This window comes from Terrapene carolina, unplaced genomic scaffold (genome assembly GCF_002925995.2).
Source record: "Terrapene carolina triunguis isolate 2854851 unplaced genomic scaffold, T_m_triunguis-2.0 Scaffold42, whole genome shotgun sequence".
NCBI classification, from domain to species: domain Eukaryota; kingdom Metazoa; phylum Chordata; order Testudines; family Emydidae; genus Terrapene; species Terrapene triunguis.
In genome coordinates this window covers 42,746,581-42,770,156 of record NW_020664393.1, presented here as the reverse complement: position 1 = coordinate 42,770,156, position 23,576 = coordinate 42,746,581, and the positions used below count along the sequence as shown (strand labels likewise).

General features: G+C 39.9%; 1 protein-coding gene across 2 annotated transcripts in view; it reads left to right on the top strand.

The window, feature by feature from the left end:
* The window catches only part of AGPAT5 (1-acylglycerol-3-phosphate O-acyltransferase 5), a 142,548-nt gene extending 125,568 nt beyond the window's left edge, over positions 1–16,980 (top strand). For both annotated transcript variants that reach the window (XM_024222876.2, XM_024222808.2), the window contains 2 exons: positions 12,765–12,888; positions 14,367–16,980. In XM_024222876.2, the coding sequence (XP_024078644.1) occupies positions 12,765–12,888; positions 14,367–14,592 (350 nt within the window). In that variant the 3' untranslated portion in view covers positions 14,593–16,980. The remainder of the gene's footprint in view (positions 1–12,764; positions 12,889–14,366) is intronic.
* Positions 16,981–23,576: the final 6,596 nt, after the last annotated feature.

Sequence of the window (23,576 nt, the reverse complement as noted above, 5' to 3'; positions counted from 1 at the left end):
ATCAAGTTTCTCGGGGACATCACATCACTGCCTGGAGCAGTCAGTGCAAACAAGTGGTGGTTTCACAAAACTATCTTCTCCCACACCTCTAAAGTTGGTATCTCCTAGTAAGGGATGAGAAAGTTTGGTGGTGGACCAGTGTGGGGAAGCCTGCACTGCTAGTTACCTGTTTATTTTTAATAATCTCTGTTAGACTCCAGTGTTGTCATTGGTACTTCAATGAACACTAAATTCATATTTGCATCTTTATATACTCTGCCTGGGGTTTTTAACACAAGCAGATGGTATTTATCTGGGGATTCTAGATTAAATAAAGTGTGAAGTAGTAGCATCTGACAATGATAAACAATGAATAAAAATAGCAAGTGACATAGAAAGACTCTGTGTTAAAGGAGCCAAAGGAAATCCTGAGAATTACTGGCAGCCCTATCGCAGTTCCAGACAACATGGTCTGAAAGGTTTTGTTTTGTTTTATAGTTACTGCAGCATTTTGATCAATATAACCTGAAAGGATTAAACCAGTTTGACATCCTTGAAGGAAAATGATGCCTTTCTTAATCCTTAAATTTTTGGTACAATCTAATAAAATGGTAGATAAGTAACCCAGTGAGAATAATTTCCTGGATTTTTCAAAAGCATTTAGATTAAAACCTTCAAAAGATGATTAATGAAGATTGAATAGCTATGGATTAATGGTCAATATCTTGTAAATTAAGAGATGGCTAACAGATAGGAAATAGTCATATTGAGGAGGTAATAGTGGGTTAGCCAGAGTGCAGCGGCAATAAAAAGAAATCAGAGATATAGAAAATAATCCTCATCAGGAGCACTGTCCAAATTTTATTTCACCTTTTATGTCTTAAGCTCCAAAGAAAGGTAATCGAGATAGCTAGAGATACGATGTAAGAATCTGAAACTAGACGTATTAACCTGTTAAAGAGAAGAGTGAGAGGGGCTTGAATAGCTAATTGGAATGATGATGTTCATAGTGAGAAATGATCAAGCCACATCACTTCAACCTGTCCCTTAATATAAAAGAGCAAAGGGACACTTAGCAAAAATCAAAGAACAATGAATTTAGAGCAGGGGAAGTAAAGAAGACACTACCATTCTTGATGCTGCGTATTGTCGGCATGTGGAATTCAGTGCTGCAGAAAGTAATTGACCTGAGTATGTGGCTGGCTTTTAAATCTGACTAGATAACTAGATGCCATGAACAACCCATGAATATGTACAAGCTAAAATAAAAATAATGCTCATATTTCCTGGTGTAAACTTTCCACTTGAAAGATGCGGGAGGAATTTTCATTTAAGAAACTTTTAGCTTGAATGTCAGTTTTGCTATATTTTACCATATCACATGACTTTTTAAAAAACAAAAACCATAGTTTTACCCTGAGAGAGGTATTGGAGAATATTTTTTTTAAATTAACAGAGCTTTAACCTGGGGTAGGTAAAAAGATAATATTAAAGCTTAAGTGGTAATATGCTGTGTTTATTCTATATAGGAATAGAGACATAATGGTAGAACCATATGTTAAAGATTAGTTCCGGCAACCTGGTGGTTAATGAAAATGCTGGTATCCTTGTATGTATGTCATTGATGTAAATGGAACTATTAACATGCATACATTTAGGTACATGCATTAAGTTTTTGCCATTCAGGATCGTAACAAAAGTAATGTGTTGTGGTAATATTCATATGCTAAGTCTTTCAGCAGTTTAACAATGAATAATGTGCTTCTATTTGGTCATATGAAAATAATCTAATAAAATACTTTCCCAATAATATCAATTTCTGGAGTGTGCATATACCCTGTGGTAGTCTTTTCTATAGAAAATCCATTCAGATTAATGGAAAAAATCAGGCTGTTCTGGGCATGTCTGATGTCTGTCACAGTTTATGTGACAGACCCCCGGTGTGAAGCCTCATACCTTTACCTGTCTTGGGTGGAATTTAGCAATTACACCTCTACCCCGATATAACGCAACCCAATATAACACGAATTCGGATATAACGCAGTAAAGCAGTGCTCCGGGGGGTGGGGGTGGGGCTGCGCGCTCAAATATGTTTTGTTTTGCAGTAGGAGCCACACAAAAGGATTTTAAAGCAATAGTCTACACGCATCTGTCTTACCTAAAGGCTCATAATCCTCTGATGATAATCTAGGCAGGCCTGACTTCTTTAGGCACCCCAACAGGATCCTGTGTGTGGCTGGTTCCCCGGAATAACAACTGCCCCTGTGTTCAGGGAGTGTCTCTTTTCAACCTTGCCAGAGTTCTTCTGTGTTCCTGGGCCTTTTCTGGAGCTGGTCAGAATCAGTTTTGTAGGTTTGCTGGAGGAGAGGTAGAAACATCAAGCTAACAGTTCTGGCATTGTCCGTGAATGATGTTTGTTAAGAGGTGGCAATCTTGAGCTATTCTTTTCCTTCCTGCCTGTTTTTTCCAAACAGCCTTCTATTGAGCTAAACCAGTATATTCACACAGTAAGTATCCCAGTAATCTGCCCAACATACAGTATTCATATGTTATTACAGAGCAGCTTCAAATCTCTCACAATGTGTCTCTACACTAGAGGAGAGTATTTACTGTATATTTTCAGTCTATCTGACAGAATGGAAGGGGTTTATTCAGTGAACAAGGCCCTGTAAATACTACTGTTCTCTGTCAAATATTGTCTTGTTTCAGCTAAACAGTTTGCATTAGCCCTTTCAACTGTCTGATCTCCTGTGCTCATAGTGTACCACTTACCTTTTTAGAATAGCAAAATCTAATTATTTGACAGCCTCCATCTCTAGATCTATATGTCTTGGGAACCTCGATCAACATGTAATTTCCTGAAGAGATCCTGTAATTTAGAAGTTTCTAATTACCTGTTTTCTTTGGCCTTAAGAGATTAACAATTTCATGATGGATTTATCTTTAATCAAGTAATTGTTCCCTGGATTGTCAGACAGAATGTCCCCTTCCCCACAATGCTACTTCCCTGTACAAGGTTGCTGCCTTTCAACAGCCAACATTGCAATGGAATGTCACCATTTTTCACTAGAACCAGCAGTGAAAGGGTTTTCTGTCAACTGGATTCAAGATGGTTACAGATGTGAATCTGAGAGATACTCTGGCACTCATAATTAATGTTTGGTTTACTTATTGGTTGCTAATTTTGGATATAAAACAGTAAAAAGCAGTGAGATAGTATGTCTTACTCTACAAATCAAATCCATTAATAATGTTTGAGTCTAAAGGTTCAGTCTAGACTAATGATTGTATGAACCGCAAAGTAAAAAATATTATAAAATAACTAACGGATGACACTTGCAGTTTGGACAAGAGCTTTATTGACATGAGTTGTCGCCATAACAGGCAGGGCTTATATACCACAACTTTCAATATTCTATTGCTAAAAGGATACATTTTGAATTTTATTTATATTAATAAAATCTGCTTCAAGTCAGATTTCAACCTCCTGTGATGTCATGTTCAGTGTGTTCCAAACATTGCCAAAGTCCTTCAAGGTTAAAGGGGAAATCCGGATCTGATATTGATATATATTGTAGTATATAGGTAGGAACTGGTTATTGTGTTTTAAATAGTTTGGGAGCTCTCTAGTAGCCCTCTATCTTCAATTGCAGAAGCCATTAGAACCCTCGGAGCAGCGGTGAACATAGGTACCTAGGTCTTTTGGTTTTACGTAGTTAATAAACACGGTTATGTGGAATGCCAACTTTGCCAGTGTGGTTTCCCATATTCTTAATGTTGTACTGAAAGCAAGGATGCAACAATTGGCATTGAGGATGTGATGATCCTCATCCAGGTATACAGGTTAACTGGAGCAAATGAAACACCTTTGTTGTGTCAATGCTGAAAAAGAATGGGGCTGTCCTTATCTGTGAGCATTTCAAGGTTACCATTAACCCAGTATTCTTTACCTAGAATAGAGAATATGTTTGCCTCAATAACTGGTGGTATGCTGTTCTCCAAGATCAATCTAGCCCGAGCCTATCTAAAAATGGGGATTGAAGACAGTGAGAAGAAGTACCTCACAATTAACACACAAAAGGTCTTATTTCAATATAACAGGGTAGTGTTTGGAATAGTCAGCACCCACTTTTTAGTAGCAAGACCCGTATCAGGAATTAGGGTGTTCCAAGTACTCAGTGTTGTTTGGATGATTAACTGGCCACAGGATCTAGTGTTGTACACCACTTTGAGAACCTCCCAAAGGTACTCGCAAGGCTGGCTGAGTATGGTCTTGAAGCAACTAAGAGAAAATGTGAATTTTTCAAAGATTCAGTAGCATGTAGTGGCCACATCATTGACAAAGATGGTTTCTGTAAATTCCAAGAAAAAGTTGAAACTATCCTTAAGGCACCTGTAATGCAAAATGTGTCAATCACACTTCTTTCTGAGGATGGTCAGTTATTAGCATAGGTTCCTACCTCATGCAGCAACAGTGTTACATCTCCTGAATGAATTGTGACCCAACGGACAGAAATAGCTTTGGTCCCTACAGTGTAACAAGGCTTTTGATGAAGCCAAGAAGCTCATATAATTTGAAATGGTTCCTACTCACTTAAAGGCATATTTTCTATTAATTTAGCTTGTGACACTTCCTTGTATGGAATAGGAGCAGTAATTTCATGTGTAATGGAAGATCATACTGAAAAAGCCTATTGTCTTTGCTTCTAGATCTCTTACCTCAGCAGAATGTAACAATGCTCAAATTGATAGAGAAGGACTGAGTTTAGTCTAGGGAGTTAAAAAGTTTCACCAGTATCTCTATAGGAAACAATATACTTTTGTTACAGATCATCAACTGCTATTTTCAGTTTTTAGAAAAGGAGTACAGGCAATCACTGCAGCACAGTGACAGAAATGGGCAACATTCTTGGGTGCTCACTGTTCCAATATTAAGTTCAATGGTACCAGCCAACATGGTAATGCAGATTGTTTATCACATCTGCCATTAGAAGTGGCAGGAAAGGATAATGAAGTGGAGGCACAGAGAGTAAATATGTTCTATATGGCACAAATTGAGCCCTTGCCAGTAACAAATGCCATGATACAATGTGAAATTCAAAATGATCCAGTGCTGGCTAAAGTTCATGATGTTACAGTGAGTGGATGGACTCAGGCACACAAATAACTGTGTCCAGTTTTCTTAGCTTGAAAAGATTGCATAATATGTGACACTAGAGTGGTTATTCCTATTTAGCCAAAGTCTCTCAAACTACAAGAATTACCCAAAGGACATTTGGGAATTGCAAAAGTGAACGTCCTGGCCAGGAGTTTTGTGTGCTAGCCTGGGATTGATAGACAAATAGTGAAAATGGCAAAACAGTGTCAGGGTTGTCAGCAAACTCAGTACATGCTCCATTGCATCCTTTGGAGTGTCCAACTACCTTGTGGCAACAAGTCCTTACAGATTGTTCGAACCATTTATGGGACATATGTGTTTGGTTGCAATAGATGCTCATTTTAAATTGCCTGGAGTATTCTGTATGAATTGAGCTAGTTCAGTGGAAGTGTTAAAACTTTAGTTTTCAAGGACAGGAATTCCTGAACAGACTGTAAGTGACAATGGAACTCAGTTCACATACAAAGAGTTCCAGTTGTTTGTCTGAAGAAATGGTATCAAACATGTTGACTGCATATGTTTTATGGAAATATGCTTATGAGTGTGAATATGATGTAACTGGAATATGCTTTCTGCAAAAGGTCTCTTGTAAGGTATCATAACAAAGGTTATAACCTACTGAATATATTCCTCCTATTTGTATGTATGTATCATTCTTGTATCTGAAGCTAGAAATATGAAGTATAACTCTGAGATCCTATTGTAAATATGCAAAGTGTGGGCCATTAATGGTGGTTTAGAATCTTGATGGCTCCCATTGACTAGGACAATTGATTGTAAATGAGGGTAATGAAGAATGAGGTCTCACAGAACATATGACCATGTCACATGATACTGGAATCCATCTTAAATCTGGTACTTTTCCATTTAGAAGGAGGGGTGGGGACCCAGAAAAACAAAAGATTCCCACCTTGTGTCAAAGCTATAAAAGGGAGTGGAACAGAACAAAGGGGGCTGCAGTCATGAGAAAAACATCTTAAGTGGAAAACAGAGGCTGTTGGAACTAACAAGGACTGTACTGGGGGAAAGGACTGGGCCCAGACTAGGAAGGAGTCTAGTCTGTGAAAGAAGCTTATTGGAACCCAGTATAAGCTTTATACAGAGTAAAACGGATTTATTTGGGGTTTGGATCCCATTGGGAACTGGGTGTCCGGTGTTGGAGATAGGTGACCTGCTGAGCAGTTTTTGGTTAACATCTTCAGCTTTGGGGGCATGGACCAGACCTGGGTCTGTGTTACAGCAGGCTAGTGTGTCTGGCTCAGCAAGGCAGGGTTCTGAAGTCCCAAGCTGGCAAGGAAAACAGCCTCAAAGGTAATTCCAACACATCAGGTGACAGTCCCAAGGGGGTCTCTGTGTCTGAACCTGTCACATGTCACATTATATTTTTACCATCCTGCCACAAAGGGATCAGTGGAAAGATTTATTCAGATACTCAAGCAAGTGATTCATGCTACAATCCTGGATAAAGGTAGCTTGCAAACAGGTTTGTAGATTTTCCATTGGCCTATAGGAATTCAGTACATGCTACTACAAATCAGGGACCAACAATGTTTATGGGTCATAATTTAAAATCTCACCTAGACTTGTTAAAACCTGATCTACAGAAGGACATTTGAAAGAAACAGTGTGATCCAATGGCCACAAATAGTCCCACTGCGCACCTTCATGCAGGAGGAAAAAATCTTAGCAATTTCCAAGAATTCATGGAAGCCTAGTGTGATTACATCACAGACGAGTCCCCTGTCTTATTGGGTAGAAGTAGCACCAAAAATGTAATGGAAAAGTCACATAAACCAGTTTTTGAGCACAAGTTCAACAGGATATTCTACACTTGTGATGCCTATTGAAAATACTGAGCCTTCAGTACAGCTACAGACAGTGACTTGTGATAGTGCCAGTGAGCCTCGTGTCCCTGTTTCTTCTACAAACGACCCTAACACTTCAGAACAGGAAGATGCTGTTGATACAGCTATTCCAGAAAGTGCAGGCACTTTCAGAAACTATTGCTATGCCTATGAGACGTTATTTAGAAAGAAGTCTTTAACCACCTCTCAAACTTAATTTGTAGCATATGTATTAGTACTTTATAAAGTAATACATTTATAATATTTTGTATGTCCTTTCATGCAAAGGGGGGAAGACTATATAGTGTATAGAAATTGGGTAATATTTCTTTAAATAGTTTGGGTGACCCACTACATGTCTCCCCGTCTTCTATTGCAGAAGCCACCAGAACCCAGTCACAGCAGCAGTGTACATAGGTAGCTAGGTTGTGTATATTTGTACATAGTCAATAAACACAGTTATTTGGAATCCATCTGTGACAGAATGATTCCACAAAAAACTAATTTCTGGAGAGAGAAGAGTTTGAGGCTTTTCATATACATCATTCAGTGGAAGTTTTATATTTATATAAACAGTGTTTTTGTGTTTCGGGGAGTGTTTGGTTTTTGCTTTGCAGTTCATCTTTTATGGACTCGTCTTTGCCTTCCTTGATACAGAAGACTGAAAATGTTAATCTATTTTGAAAATATGGTATTAATATATAAAAAGTGGTGGAATTTTACTGGAGGCCTAGCTAGTGAAATACCATTGACTAGATATTTGTTTAAGACTGAAATACATTTGGAATCTGATTGTCCCTTGGAGACTATCAGTGACGTTTTTAAGAATCCAAATAATACATTATAACTCTGTGTGCTATGTTACCATGAATTCGTTCTTGTATACTGGGCTTGGAATTTCACTGTGTACTAATGAATTTAACATTCTTGCCCTTAAAACATAGTAAATTGCCATATTTTCCTTCCTCTTGCTTTGATTGGTCATTAGTATCATAAAAGTTTTGTGCTTTTAGATCTTAAGTTGCTGCTAAATCATTTTGTAAGACTGAAAGCTTTTATTAGCAAGTTATCTCCCATATGAGAGTCAGTACATTTTGGTCCCATGTGAATTATTAATGTTCATTTAACACATATTATACTTGGTTCTTGATTTATGATCATAACTAAAGTTGTCCCTAATCAAAAGTTTGATACAGTGCATGATTCTCAATTATGTTGTATCTTTTGCAGAAAAGTTCAGACTTATTTGTTCCTCCTGTTTATTGTAACAAATTCTGGTGATATCCGAGATTTGCAAAGCCTGTCAAATGTTGGTTTTTAGGGCCAACAGCCCTAAAGTTGAATTTAATTTGTGCATAATAAATTGCTACAATAAGGTTTCTTAGCTTAATTACAAAAGCCTTTTGGGAGTTAAACTGATGTGAAATTAAGGGTCATGGGACTACCACAAATTTCTGGAGGTTATAGTGATAAAATCCATCTGTTTCTTCTCAAAAGCGACAGCTCAATAAATTGTTCTTATCCACTGGTGTACTTAAGTGGTTGCAGTGACATTGTATGTCTAAAAAATAAAAAAATGGATTAGTCACATTAAAGCCTAAAATGAATAGCATAATAAAAATAGCTCAAGTGGCTGGCATGATTGTTTGCATTTGAGCATTTTGTATAGATGTACTGGAGGGCAGTTTAAAAATGGTCCTGGGGCTGAGAGCAAGGGGACTGGGGTGGGGAGGGAAAGGATCTTTTAACACTTGTAGCGACAGATAAGAAAGTAGCACAGCAGCCTTGGATGCAGGCCAATCTGGCCATCCAGCTGCAAGGGTGAGTTTGATGCAGATATGAGTGAAGGGATTAGGTTTACATAGTGAGGAAACCTTGATGGGTAGGAAGGTTTAGGACACATGCATTGGCACTTGCTGGGGAGAGGCAGCATCGGTGCTCAGATATATGGAATTTCTTTGCCAAGAAAGAACAGTTTCTTTTTAGGTTTGATTAAAAAATCACATTGTTTTTGAGCAGCAAATCATGAGGAATCAAATCCTCCTTTGTTTAGCTGTATGGATAAAACTGCAGAAACTTTGAAACATTTTTTCTGTTTGCTTCTATTGATCTACGTATGTTCTATTCCCTTTTGTTATCAGTACAGTAATGAGGTAATATAGTCCTTTGCTATTTTACAATGACATTGGGAGCTAATCAATATTCTTCTACAGAGTTTGATAATAGTTGTAAAAATGCCATATGGCTGTTATCAATGGTTTTGAAATGCTATTTTAGACTGGTTGGGGTTTTGTTTGTTTTTACTTAATTGTTTATAAATAAATGTCAGGGAAGAGCTATTTGTTCCTTTATAGAATAAAATCATAAAATAAAACTTGAAATGATAAATGTACACTGTAAAAGTTCCACCATACTCCAGAACAATATTTTTAATATCTTTTAAAGGTAAATGGATACATTTGTATATAGCGGCGGTTCTCAAACGTTAGCAACCCAAGAACTCCCATTTTGAAGTAAAATTTTTCGGGGACCCACCAGCCCCCCTGCTCAGGCCACACCCCCGCCCCAGCTCTTCCCATCCCCTCTCACTACATCCCCCCTCCCTCCATCACTCACTCTCCCCCACCCTCACTCACTTTCGCCAGAATGGGGTAGGGGATCGGAGTCCAGTAGGAGGTGCGGGGTGCGGGCTCTGGGAGGGAATTGGGTGTGGGAGGAGGTGCAGGGTGTGGGCTCTGTGAGGGAGTTTGGGTGTGGGAGGAGGTGCAGGGTGTGGGCTCTGGGAGAGAGTTTGGGTGTGGGCTCTGGGAGAGAGTTTGGGTGTGGGATGCGGTGCGGGCTTAGGGCTGAGGCAGGGGGTTGGGATACAGCAGGGGGTTCAGGGTGCGGGCTCCAGCCGGGTGGCGCTTACCTCGGGCAGCTCTGGAAAGTGACCGGCACATATCTCTGGCAGCGGCTCCTAAGCGGAGGGGACCAGGGAGTCTCTGCGCCCTGACCCCGCCCGCAGGCACCACCCCCGCAGCTCCCATTGGCTGCAGTTCCTGGCCAATGGGAGCTGTGGAGTTGGCCCTTGGGGAGGGGGCAGCGTGCAGAGACCCCCTGGTGCCTCCCCATCCCCAGAGGCCATAGGAATGTGCCGGCCGCTTCCTGGAGCAGCACGGAGCCAGGGCAGGTAGGAAGCCTGCCTTAGCCCCGCTGCGCTGCCAGACATTTAGCACCTAAAATCTCCCGGTTTGGCTTCAGTAGCCCCTGGGAGATGGGGGGGGATGGGGAGGCGTTGATCAGCGGGGACCGCAGACCCCCTGAAGTACCCTCGGGGACCCCTAGGGGTCTGGGGACCTGAGTTTGAGAAATTCTGGTATATATGGTAAAATGCTGCATAAAATCAAGTTGAAAAAAGACTTGATATGACCATTTGTTTTGATACGACCATTCCAACCATTTGTTTCCTATAATCCATTTTTGCATATTTTAGAAAGTTCCATGTTAAGGCTTCTCTCCCTTGCCTAGAGGATGAGTTGTTCCCTAATGAAAGTTAGTTATTAGCATTTATTAAGACACAGATAAAGCCCCTTTGGTTTTAAAATATGAATTGTGCACTCTTAGGCATCCCCACTCCATTAGTTTCAGGATTAGAATCTAAGATATGGATCTCTCATTTGTTTTGTTAAAGTATTTCAGAATCTTAAATGTGTGAAAATTGAAATACTTAGAAACTGTTTTCCTCTAAAGAGACAGTCTGTGCCACTTTCTAAAAATTTTGTCCTGTATCTCATATTCCCACATAAAGATGTCATGTGTGGTTTCATTGTCCACCCTCCCCATCCCCACATTTAAAAAAAAAATGTCAGGGAATACTAAGATCTGGCAAGTATAGTTTTTGCAGCATGGTACCACATAATAGATACTGGTGTGGTCGTGCAAGAATAAGGATGGGTTTCAGCTGTGCCAGGCTATGATGTGGTGCATATGCCTCTGACTCTTTGCTCAAGTTTTAACTATACCTCAACATACCCCATATCTTGCATGGCTACACTGTTCACAAAGTAATATTACAGCCACTTATTATATGCACCGTGGCCATCTGTTTTCCATCTGTTGTCTGTCTATAATATATAAAGGCATTTTTGGACCCTTTTCAAGTTTAACATTGTCCAAATGTTGAGGTACTGCCACCTTCCCCAAAAATGCAGCATCGGGATGAAAAGGTGTGTTAAGGGTTTCTGTTGGTGGGACACCATGGTTACTACCTTTTAAACTTACATTTTCATCATTATTCATGAACACAAAGTGATATCAACAAAAAATCCAATATAGAATGTAAGATCCGTTAGTATCTAACAATTTAAACAGTTTAGTTGAGGTAATAGCTTCCACTAGGCTGTTCAGAAAATATAGAGTTCTATTCATAATTGGCTTTGTATTTGCGTAGTGAACTGCTCTAAGCATAAATATGAGGTGAAAAAAAAAGTTGAGAAGCAACAATCAAGCAATATAATGCTCTCTATAAAAACAGAAAAGTAAAGAGGTGTCAGAGGATCTGTCTCCTACGCAGCGGGGGTGAAATAACTCCAGGTGACTATATTTTAAAACAAGTTTACCATCATTGAGATGATATTGATTATCAGACAAAAACATAAGTATACCCTGTTCTCTATCAAGAACACAGAGAAGCCAAGATTCACCGCCTACAACTAACATCACCTACAACTTGACTCGGGTGATGCCAGTATAAAAGAGTCCTTTATATATCTCAGACAGCCACATTAACTAAAGGGAAAAAATACCCAAGTCCTGTGTAGTTCACTTTCCTTTAACAAACTATGATTACTGTGTTCTGACATTAGGCTGTAACTTATTGATTTAGGATGCATAACAAGCCACTCAAGCTATTTCCCCAGAATCTTATTGAAGTATTTTCATTCAGTGTACGTTAAGTAAATGAAATACCTGATCTGGGAGTAAAAGATACTATCAATCCTACACAGTCCATTCCAACTAAGAATAGGTTGGAATTTTCACTCGCTTTACGCTGTTCTATCAGGAATGACTTGATATTGAAATCAGTAGCATTATACAATGTAAAGGTATATAATCCCAACCAAACCCAGTGACTATTGGCAATTAACAGAAGACAGAAGAAGTGTATGTTTTGAGGACTGCATTTGATTTTTAGTTATTACACACTTAAATTATTGGTTATTTTGATTCTAACCCACATCCTCTTAGAGATGTCCAGGGAAGTTACAGTACAGTAGTTTGAATTTTGTTATACAATATTTCAAGCTGGGAGCTATTTTTTTTTTTTAATCTGTAACTTTTGATTTTAAAAGGGACAAGAAATGGGTATTAGATCTTAAACAGTTTAAACCAAAATCTAAAAATCATAGGCTGGATAATTTTATGACCAATAACATGTAATAAAATATGCTGAAACAGAGGTAATCAAATCTCGCAATACAGAACATCAGCTGATTACTACTGGGATTTGGAAGGAACTTTCTCCATGTTGTACAATTGGGTTGATGGATTGTTGGAGGGTTTTCCACACTGGATAAGATAATGGATAAAATTTTCAGAAGCACCTGGGTCACTTAGAAGCCTAAATTCCCCCAGTGACTTAGGTGCTTTTGAAAATGGTACTTAGGTTCCAAAGTCACTTAGACATTTTGAACATTTTGCTCTATATCTATCTTTATTATTTTGTATTTATTTGGAGAATGTTTTTTCTACCATGTAAAAAGTACTTACAAGACTTGGTTGTGGTTTTTTTTGTTTGTTAGAGTTTCTGTGTAAGGAATGCCCAAAAGTTCATATTTACCTTGATCGGATCGAACTGAAAGATATTCCAGAAGAACAGATGTATATGAGAAGATGGCTTCATGAACGCTTTGAAATAAAGGATAAGTGAGTAGCGATAGTCATGTCACAGCTGAGACTTAAGATTCAAAGTAACTTATTTTTAGTATTAACACAATGAACAGTCTTAGACCTCCTAAACATTTCCATGGACCAACTCACCCACTCTGCTCAGAACCCCATGGTAGGGGTCTGCTGGGGGACCCAGTTTCCCCCAAATTGTTCCATTGATGGGGGCAGATGGTGTTTCCCACATTGGAATGTCCTATGGGGGCGCGTACACACAGTGGATCCACATGAGAGTCTGGCATACTTGCAGAGGTCTGTGCCTCCACATCAGCTCAGATTCCCCTCCAATTCTCTCTTGTTCCCATGCAGCATAGTTCAGCAGGAACTGGCCTGCCAGAGTTTCCTCAGTTGGCAGCTGCTCCTAGATATAAATAGGTGATAACTAATTCATCTAGTGAGTTCCTAACCTTCTGTATACCGGCATACATCCTATAAGTGAAAGGCTGCCACTTGTGACTCAATGGGTTCTGTAGGGATATATACCATTTCAAACTCACAAGGCTATAATTGTCCCTGGTGTAACTTCATTGAGGTCGATGAATTTGATCTTTGAGCCCATGTGGAAGGTAACTGTAGATCTAGGCATATATATATATGGCCCTCATCACCATAGTATCTGAGCATCTCACAACCATTAATAAATTTTCTCTTCACCACGCTCCTGTGAGGTAGGAAAGTATTGTTATCCCTATTATGCAGATACCGAACTGAGTCACAGGCATAAGAAGTGACTTCTGCAGGGTTACACAGGAAGTGTGTGGAGCCAGGAACTGAATGGAGGTCTCTAGGCCCAGTTCAGTGCCCTGTTCACTAGATCATCCTTCCTACCTAGATACATTACTGCTTGCCATGTGCATTTTAGAGATATGAAACATTCAGTATTTTCAGAATTTAGTTACATGCTAAAATATTACTCTCCAAAAACAGTAGAAGGAAACTGTTTTTGTTGCTGAGCCAATAAAGCCACTGTAGACATTTTGACTTCAACATGTAAGAATAAAATGTTCGTGTTTATTTCCAAAATCCTTTGAGTCTCCTGAGACTTCATTATCTTCCCTGTTTTGTTACATGCAGACACCTTTCCTTTTGTTCACAGAGTTGCTTTTGTTATGAATTATTGACAATAAAATATTATTTTATTTTATAGGATTGGGGACTTGTTTTGCTAGGTGCTGAGTAAATATAAATGTAGACACAGTAATATACATTGAAAAGAATTGTATGACAGGAAAAATCATTTGTGTTGTTTTAAGGGATTAAGTTTGAGCACCCAGGTACAGAGCATAAGTTTGTTTGATTGTCAATATACCTATAGCATGTTGTCTGTTGTTACAAAACTGTTGCTATACGCACTGCTAAGTAAGTATTTGATAGGTAATAGAGGATAAGATATAAAATTATTAGATGAAAGAAAACTGCATTAAACATGAACTAACACATGAATTTGTCTCTCACAGGTTACTAATAGAGTTTTATGATGCAAAGGATTCTAAAAGAAGAAACAAGTTCCCAGGGAAATGTGTTCATTCCAAACTAAGTCTCAAGAAAACTTTACCATCCTTGCTGTTTCTAGGTGGCCTGACTGCTAGTATGCTTCTGACAGAATCTGGAAGGAAACTTTACGTAAAAACATGGATATATGGGACTTTAATTGGCTACCTTTGGGTTAGTGTTAAAGCATAAGTAGATGCTAGTCTCCAATGAGAGAAATGTGCTCTCTTGTCTTGCACATTGCACCAAACTTTTTCCTGAATTTATAAAGAAATGTAAATAAAGCCTTATTGATTGAACATTGGATAAATTGGAATTTCTGACTTACACCTCTGTGTGGTTGGTCTGGGGAAAATATACTTAGTTTTACAAATTTGCTACTGATTTTGCTGTAAAAATGACAGATAAACTGAGTTTTATTACACATTGCTTTCCCCATGAATGAACATCCATCTGTATCTGCTGAAGATTAGTAGAAGTATGTCTTTATAGATACATAACTTAAGTGGACCAGTGAATGTATTTACTAACGTTAATTTAGGGGATATATATATTCTTCTACTACTATTATTCATGTTTAGTTTTTGTTACTTTTCAATTCATTGCAGCAACTCAGTTATATCTATCCTAGCTGCATTACAGCTAACAGCAAAGCTAATGTTCTTCAGTATCTTGCTTTTCAGTTTTATCTAAATATGTTCCTCAGAAGCTGATCAAGTAAATTCGTAAATCATGAAATGTTATGCAAGGCAGAGAAAAAGTTCCTAAGAACCTTTGTTCATCGGGAAGAAGTTTTGTTTATCTAGTGCATGGTCTTTTGATTGCATTGCATTATTACCTGATTTAATTATTTTACATATGCAAAACATTTAATTATAATTAATATTATTGAACCAACAGCTTATTTTGTGCACCCTATGTTTGTGCAGAAGAGAATATGTGCAGTATAATGAAATGTTAAGTTTAATCGTGGCCTATCCAGATTGTAGCCTACCTTATGTCTAAATCGTCAATAGTTTGTTGAAGATTCAGCTCAGCTAATAGAACTGTAGAGTGTATGTGCCATAAACAGTATGAACATTCAGAAGTTTCCTGTTACCCTTATCATTATCTCGAAGCAAATTGAAGTAATCTGTATAATACATAGTAATACTATTACTTCAGCAGGAGTGTATATTATGGTAACAAGGATTTTTTAGATGTTCCTACTAAACTTAAAGCATGTGCCTTTGTCTGCTAATCTATGATTTAGCCTGATATTCATTGTCAAGAAATCATTTAGTGTTATAATATTACATTAGACTTTCACAGTGTCCTAGTTGATGTACACGTCAGATGAATTGAAGATTTTGGTGTTGATACATATGGTTTGCACAGTAGAATAATTGTGAAAGAAATGCATATCTGACCAGTATGTCACCTGCTTGCAAATATACATTTTAAAAACCCTTGTTGTCAGCAGGCCTATGGTTCCCGTGGCTATTGTGCCTGTGTGTTACGTAGGGAAATTCCATTTCCTCTTTTCCAGGGAATAGGCTATCTGCACTAGGGTCCAGCTAGAGAAGAGGATCCTGTATTATCTTCTTCCATTAGGAAATCAGACTCCCAGCATCAAAACACAAGACCTAGAGTATGCTTTTATCTCACTTCTCCAAGCTTTAAATGTGCATCTCTTATTAGCTTTAATGGCATTTACATTGCATAAACTCCTTATGCATTAAAATAATAATATACATCTTGAAATTATCATTGTTCTCAAATTCCATCATAGTCAGAATAATTGAACAAGTGCTTGCTTTTAATACATATTTTTTTAAAAAATTTATAGAAGAATATTTACAAGTCCAGCTTAAAAATGATGCAGTACAATTTTCAGTTTGCAATTCTGTATCCTTCCATAATGGATTTTGTCACTGGACATATTTATATCATTCATTTATGCAGGAGGTGTTGATGAACCATCTTAAAACAATGACAGGGAACAATGTTTAGAATAGTATTGTTGTGAGGTACTGAAACCATGGAAAAATAAGCCATTTTATGTAACAGGCAAACGTGCTTCCCATGTGCATCATACAGCTTGTGCTGTTCTCAACAGAATGGCCAATGGATACAATCAGAACGCAGTGTTCTCCTGTTAATCTGACTTTGACGTATGAAATGTAAATTTACAATGAATCCTCACTGTGTCATGATTTTATGTAACAGTCCAAAAGTTAAGAATAACACTTAACTGTACAACAAAAATAAATGCAAACTGCTTAACTCACTTGTAGCAGAATTACTGCTGTTTTGGAGGTCCTAATGACTACAATTTTGGATCTCTCATGTTAAAGTATCTAGAATATAATTGAGTCAGTGAAACAAAGCAACGGGCCTGTTTATTTTGAATGTCATTCTCCTGGCTACTCTTACACAATTTTTTTCTCGCAATTAGTTTATACATTTTTGAAAATTGTTATGAATTTGCTCATGTATTGGGTGTTCAGAGCATTGTATGCTATTTCTTAATATGCACTGATGTCAACTTGAAATATTTCTTTATTAAAAAGAAAAGAGCCAGATGCTCATTCAACTTTTTTGCTGTTCCTATTCTTGTTTGAAGTATTTTTTAAGCTTTTATGTTTGTAACTGTTTACAGCTGAATTATTATTCTTTACAAAAACAGTCAACATGCATGATTCTAACACTCTTCAGTAAAAAGGTTTGTGTGAACAAAAGTCAAATAAAAATGCCCTTGTCTTTCTTTTCTGTGCTGCTAAAAAGTTTCAGAAACTTGGAATGTTTTATAAATGCCCATGTTCAGTACAGTACTAAGGAAATGGTTAGACCATGGTAGTAGCTTCGGAACTGAGAATGCCTGCAAGATTGCATATATAGTATTATTAATCATGTTTATTATGGCAGTGCCTAAGGACCAACAAAGAGTGGAGCGCTGTACAGAGTAGTTGACAGTCCCTGCCCCCCGAAGAGCTTGCAGTCTAAATAGGCCAGGCAGACAGAGAGTGGGGGGCGGGGAGGAATAACATGCAAAGCAGTGTGATGGCACAAGCCATCACTTCCGTGCCATGACTTTTTTGTGAGGGGAGGGGAGTTAGGAGGGGATAAGCTAAAGGGAAAGGAAGATGAGTGAGCACGACAGGGCAGGAGAAGTGGGGCAGTTGTGGAGTGAAGCTGAGATGAGGAGATGCAGGTTTGGAGCAAACAGCCAATTAGCACAGAGCAGAGGAAGTCCAGTCAAAACTGTAGCTACTTCTGTTACTGCTCCTCCAGACGAGTCTCTGGCTGGCTCCACTGTGGAGTTCTTTTTCACTAAGGCCATGGTGGGGGTGGGAGAGTGGAGAAGAGAGGCACCATCTGTGTCCTTGTGCCCTCAGAGTTGGGGAGGAGCCTTCCTTGCAACATTCTTCAGCTCTGTGTAGCTCAAAAGATATGACTGCTCTCTATAAATGGATCAGAGGGATAAATAGCCGGGAGGGAGAGGAGTTATTTAAGCACCAATGTGGACACAGGAACAAATGGATATACACTGCCCATCAACAAGTTTAGGCTTGAAATTAGACAAATGTTTCTAACCATCAGAGAAGTGAACTTCTGGAACAGCCTTCTAAGGAGAGCAGTGGGGGGAAAAACCTAATTGGCTTCCAGACTGAGCTGGATACATTTGTGAAGGGGGTGGTTTGATGAGGCTGCCTACAATGACTTGTATCCAATCTGCAATTGCTAATAGCAAATATCCCCCTTGGGCTGGTAAGGGCACTAGATGGGGAGGGCTCTGAGTTACTATGAAAAATTCTTTCCCAGGTGTCTGGCTGATGAGTCTTGTGAAAATTGTCAGGGTCCAACTGACCACCATATTTGGAGTCAGGAAGGAATTTTCTCCCAGGTCAGATGTGCAGAGACCCTGGGTTTTTCCCCCTTCCTCTGCAGCATTGGGCACGGATCACTTGCAGTTTTAAATTAGAGTAAATGGTGAATTCTCTGTAACTTGACATCTTTAAATCATGATTTGAAGACTTCAATAACTCAGCCAGAGGTTAGAGGTCTATTACAGGAGTGGGAGGTGAAGTTCTGTGTCCTGCAATGTGCAGATCAGACTAGATGATCATGATTGACCCTTCTGGTCTTAGTCCATGAGTCTATGAAAGCTTGTCTCTCACAAACAGAAGTTGGTCCAATAAAAGATATTACCTCACCCACCTTGTCTCTTAGTTTGGCATGTTCAGTACTGCTAGATTTTGTGACTGGTCATATATTTTAGGTGTCTGTGTACCAATAGTAAGGAACGGAAGTGGAGGTTTTGTGGGGCTTGTTTATTTGGTGAGAAATAAATAATGGAAGGTATTTAATTTTAATTTTTAATTTTATTTTAATTTTTTTTCTCACACAGAGAAGGAATTCCCTAGTCTGGGGACTGTAGGATTAACTATGCCCACAAAGGCCATAGAAACAGATAATAGGCTACAGATCTTATCACCTCCCAGCCTTCTGCCTTATAAGCCTGGGAACTGCAGCACAGCCTTTGCCTGCTATGGCTGGGCTGCAGTGAACAGATCTACTCCAAGTATAGGAATTTAAGTGGAAGTGGTGGCAGTTTTTGTGAGCTCTCCCTTGCCAGTATTTTTTCTTCTTTTGTTCTTCTGGCCTGTCTCACTGATGTGGAGTCCTGTGGTTCCAGTGAGAAGGAGCTTGGAATGTTTTACAACAACTTGCTGAACATGAAATAAACAGGAATATTATAGTTATGTTTGCACAAGTCTGGTCCATGATGCAATTCAAGCAACAAAATATATAGATAATCGAGTGAGTGAAAACCAGTGAAAAATACCAGTGCATTTCATTAATTTAAAATATCTACTGTAACTTACGGTAATTGAGTTCCCTATTTTGTAGTTCATGTAACCTTGTCTTCTGAGAAATGGTTTGGCTTCTTATACTTTCTATTTTATGAGCTGTGTCCCTGTTCTGAAGGGGTCATGACCCATAGTAATGGATTGGATTTTGCTGTTCTATGTGTGGAAATTAAATATTTACACCAGGTCTATATTAAACATGCATTCCACTAGAAATGAGAGTGTGGGGGGAATAATATCAAAGGAACATACTATTGATTTTGAATGTGCACAATAAGTAAATATTGAAATTGGAACCATCCCTTCTAAATGGTCACTTGTATCTGGTTCATGTTTATACAGTGAAAACTTACCCTTATTAGTTATTCTTGTACAAACTGAATATTTCTAGGCTGCTCTTTAATTTTTTTATCTTGTATAAAATTAAGTCTCCAGTAGAAACAACTCTGCTTTTTGTTAGATTCTCAATGTGACTACAAATTCGATGTAGGATTTTCCATCAGACCAGAATTAACCTAACCTACAAACCTGGTTGTATTATCTGTGTGTGTTTTAGGGCAGCCATGGCCAGGGGAGTCCCCAACAGTGCAGCTCCATTGGCCAGAGCTACTGCAGAGGCTCTGTGCAGAATATCCTGGCCAGCTGTTGATGTCCCAGAAGCCATATGGGGGGATGGGAGCCTGCTCTGATTTCGTATTCTCTTGAATTCAGTGGACTTTATATCAGACTGACGGAGGAGAGTCAGTGGAGTATCCAGCTGACCCCAGAAGGTTCTCAGATTTGGAAGATATCCTTGCATTATCTTACCAGCACATTTTCAACATGGTGCACAGGTAATTATACACACTAAGTCTTGGTGTTATGAGCACTTTCCTTTTTTTAAGCCTTTGGAACCTTGATTTCAGAGGTTTAGGTCATTTATTTAAAAAAAAAATACTGTGTGTGTGTGAATTTGTGCTAGTAAAATACAAGATTGACAGCCCTGCAGAACAAGGGATGTGCTGGTACAAGCTTCCCTGCTGATGTGCTTCAACCATGACCTTAGAGAGGGATTGCTTCTAGGGATGAAATATTAGTTCAGTCTCTATAGAGTAGCTATAAATCTGGCTGGGCATGACTAAGCTTGCATATAGCTTGATTTGAGTGCAAGGTTAAACTGTAAACAGGGTGTGACAGGCTGTGTGCAGGAGATGGTGTTTTCAGGTGAGTTGAGGTAATTGGGAACTCCCTGAACTGATAAGCTTCAAATGCAGATAAGGTGAGGACACAAGTGATTGGTCCTTACATGATTTGCAAAGCACGAGGTCCTTACATGATCTATACGATGTCCAAACCAATTAGATTCAAGAAGTATAGATGTTAGTAGCTAGTAAAAATGTGCATTGTGTGTGATATGGTTTGGAATTATGATGTTACCCTGTACCTAAGCCACCTGTACCGGGGCCTGGCCAGCATGGGCTTAGGGCTGTTACATGCCTAATAAAAGTAACCTGAGTGACGAGTTGGAGTTGAACTGAGGTTTTTTGGATCCCAGAAAACTGGATGAAATGTTCTCCCAGAACTGGACAAGGTGCTTTGAATAAGCCAAGTGGAAAAGGTCTTTGAGAGAATCCCAACACGTAGCCCATTCATTCCTTGGCCTCTCATTTAGGACTACTAATAAAGAAGCCAGTTAGTGTGATTAATGTGTGTGCATCTTTTCACTAGGACATGAACTTAGCCTGTATGAAATGACTGACTGGTCTATCTACCAGCCATCCCATAGTAACCACTTTCAATCTCTACCTGCCCGGGCTTCATTGGAACCAGGAACTTGGAGCTGAATGCTCCTTACTGTCCTGTTACCCTCTCCAGAGCCTGTGCAGTCATCTGGGTTCAGCCATTTTATGAAACCTGATTTCATGTTGCAGTTCTTGGCTGGGGGAAATTGCTGGGCTTTGGTGCACAACAAGGAAGGAGTGGAAGAAAATTTATTTTCGTGAATTAAGGATTAACTCTTTGTACCTTAAGGAAGTATTTACCTATTCTCAGTAAATTGTAGTGAGGACAGGTATACTCCACCTACCCATTTTAATGTTCTCGTATATCATCATGGCACCTGTGCCCCCATGGCTCCCCATTACCAGTTTCTGTGAAAAGGTGTGGGTGCATGCGCACACACCTCTCTTTCCCCCTCTCCTGGTCCCCTACAATGCTAGTAGGAGAGTTCCAATTACCCAGCTGGACGACAGCTGTACTCTTCCTGCCCAGCTGTTTTCTGCAGCTGGCTAATGCTTGAGCATGCAACCACTATGGGCCCCATGGCAGGAAGCATCTAACCCTGTCTTCTGCTGCAGGTACATGCCATCTCCCCAGTGCTGCTGCTCTACAGTCAAGTATTTCTCAGTCAGGACTTTTGAGTTCTGTTCCCAGCTCTGTCACAGACTTGCATGAGTCTTTCCAAAGAGGTTTTATTTGATCAAATCAGAGCCAAATGTCGTATCCACTTTCCAGTACTCAGGAGACTAAACTGTTCTGTGCCAGGCAGAGAAGAGAGATCAAGGTGCTGCCAGCACCGGAGGTCTCTACCGCATGGCAGGGAATTGATTAGGTGGGATGTTATGCTGAGATGATCCTAGCAGGTGATCCCTGCTCCATAGAATCACAGAATATCAGGGTTGGAAGGGACCTCAGAAGGTCATCTAGTCCAACCCCCTGCTCAAAACAGGACCAATTCCCAACTAAATCATCCCAGCCAGGGCTTTGTCAAGCCTGACCTTAAAAACCTCTAAGGAAGGAGATTCCACCACCTCCCTAGGTAACCCATTCCAGTGCTTCACCACCCTCCTATTGAAAAAGTTTTTCCTAATATCCAACCTAAACCTCCCCAACTGCAACTTGAGACCATTACTCCTTGTTCTGTCATCAGGTACCACTGAGAACAGTCTAGATCCATCCTCTTTGGAACCCCCTTTCAGGTAGTTGAAAGCAGCTATCAAATCCCCCCTCACTCTTCTCTTCTGCAGACTATGCTTTGGAGGAAGCTGAACCTCCCTTCCACAAGTCCTTGCCAAGCTGATATTGGGAAAATTCCTCATCCCTGATGCTGATGAGAAAGATGAAAACAAAAACAACCCAGGATGCATCTGGCCAGTTGTGCATAGGCGGGAGGGGGAAGGATTCTTCCTGACCCTTGCAAATGACCAGCTGAAGTCCTAAAGCATGAGATTTGATTACATCATTATTTGAATGCAGAGCTGCAGGGGTTATGAGCATGCTGAGAGCAAGTCTGAACTTCCTGTTCTCTCCATGACTTAGAAGGGAGGGAAGGAGGCAGATGGATGTGGGGAGGGGAGAGATTTGTGGTCTTTGCTTGGCGCTAAAATGGAATTCATGTCAGGGGTAGGATTAGAGTACCTCATAGGGGTAGTGCCTTAAATGCACTCTGCCTTTACACAAGACAAATCCAACATGTCCCTGACCTAAGGAGCTCACAGACATAATAAGGGAAGACACAGAAGCAGAAAAATTCCATCTGATTGTATCTCTGTTGTGTGAGAGCAAAACAAGCTCAGTGTACTGTCCTTGTGGCATGAACTGGACTTTGCTGAGGGACCCCAATCTCTCTCTCTCTGAAGTGAGGATGCTTGTGGACCCAGGGTATTGACTGAGTCTCCTCTTTATCATTCTGACTCCCAGTGAAAGCTGTGCCATCCCCAGTGGGATATCAGTAGCAACAGAGACAGGCTGGTCCTGACATTGGGCTCAGCCTGACACTAAAACTGAAGGAGAGAGGGCTGGTCCTGACTGAAAAGAGCATTGTGAAACCCCCTTGATCAAGCCAGCTGCTCTGAAGAGTTTCTGCCCAGTGAAATGGCTGTACTTTGAGTAGCACTGAGAGCAAATGGTAACTCCTGGGAGTTGTAGTTTTGGTGCCTCTTGCTCCTTTTCTCCCCTATGGGCACGGCTCTCAGGCTGGACTCTGACAGTGCACCTGCAGTCATAGGACTCCCATGATGCACCACACAACTCAATGCGAGATGAGATCCCAATTCATTTTGGATCCTTAGCAGAGAATGGGGACACAAATCCCCTGAACTACAAATTCCCTGGCTTCCAGTGTCCTTGCCCAGCCAGTCACAGTCTTCCCATTCCTCTCCAAGGCTCCTAGTCCCAATCTACCCCCACCATCCTCACAGGTACATCTCTTGCCCCTGTGCATTCAAATCAGGAAGCTTCCACCTCCATGCTGCCTGAGCCCAGCAGAGGGATCAATGAGAGCACAGGAGAGACAGTCTCCCTGCTTTCAGTTCTGGTGCCCAGCCCTGGCCTGGCCTGAAGCAA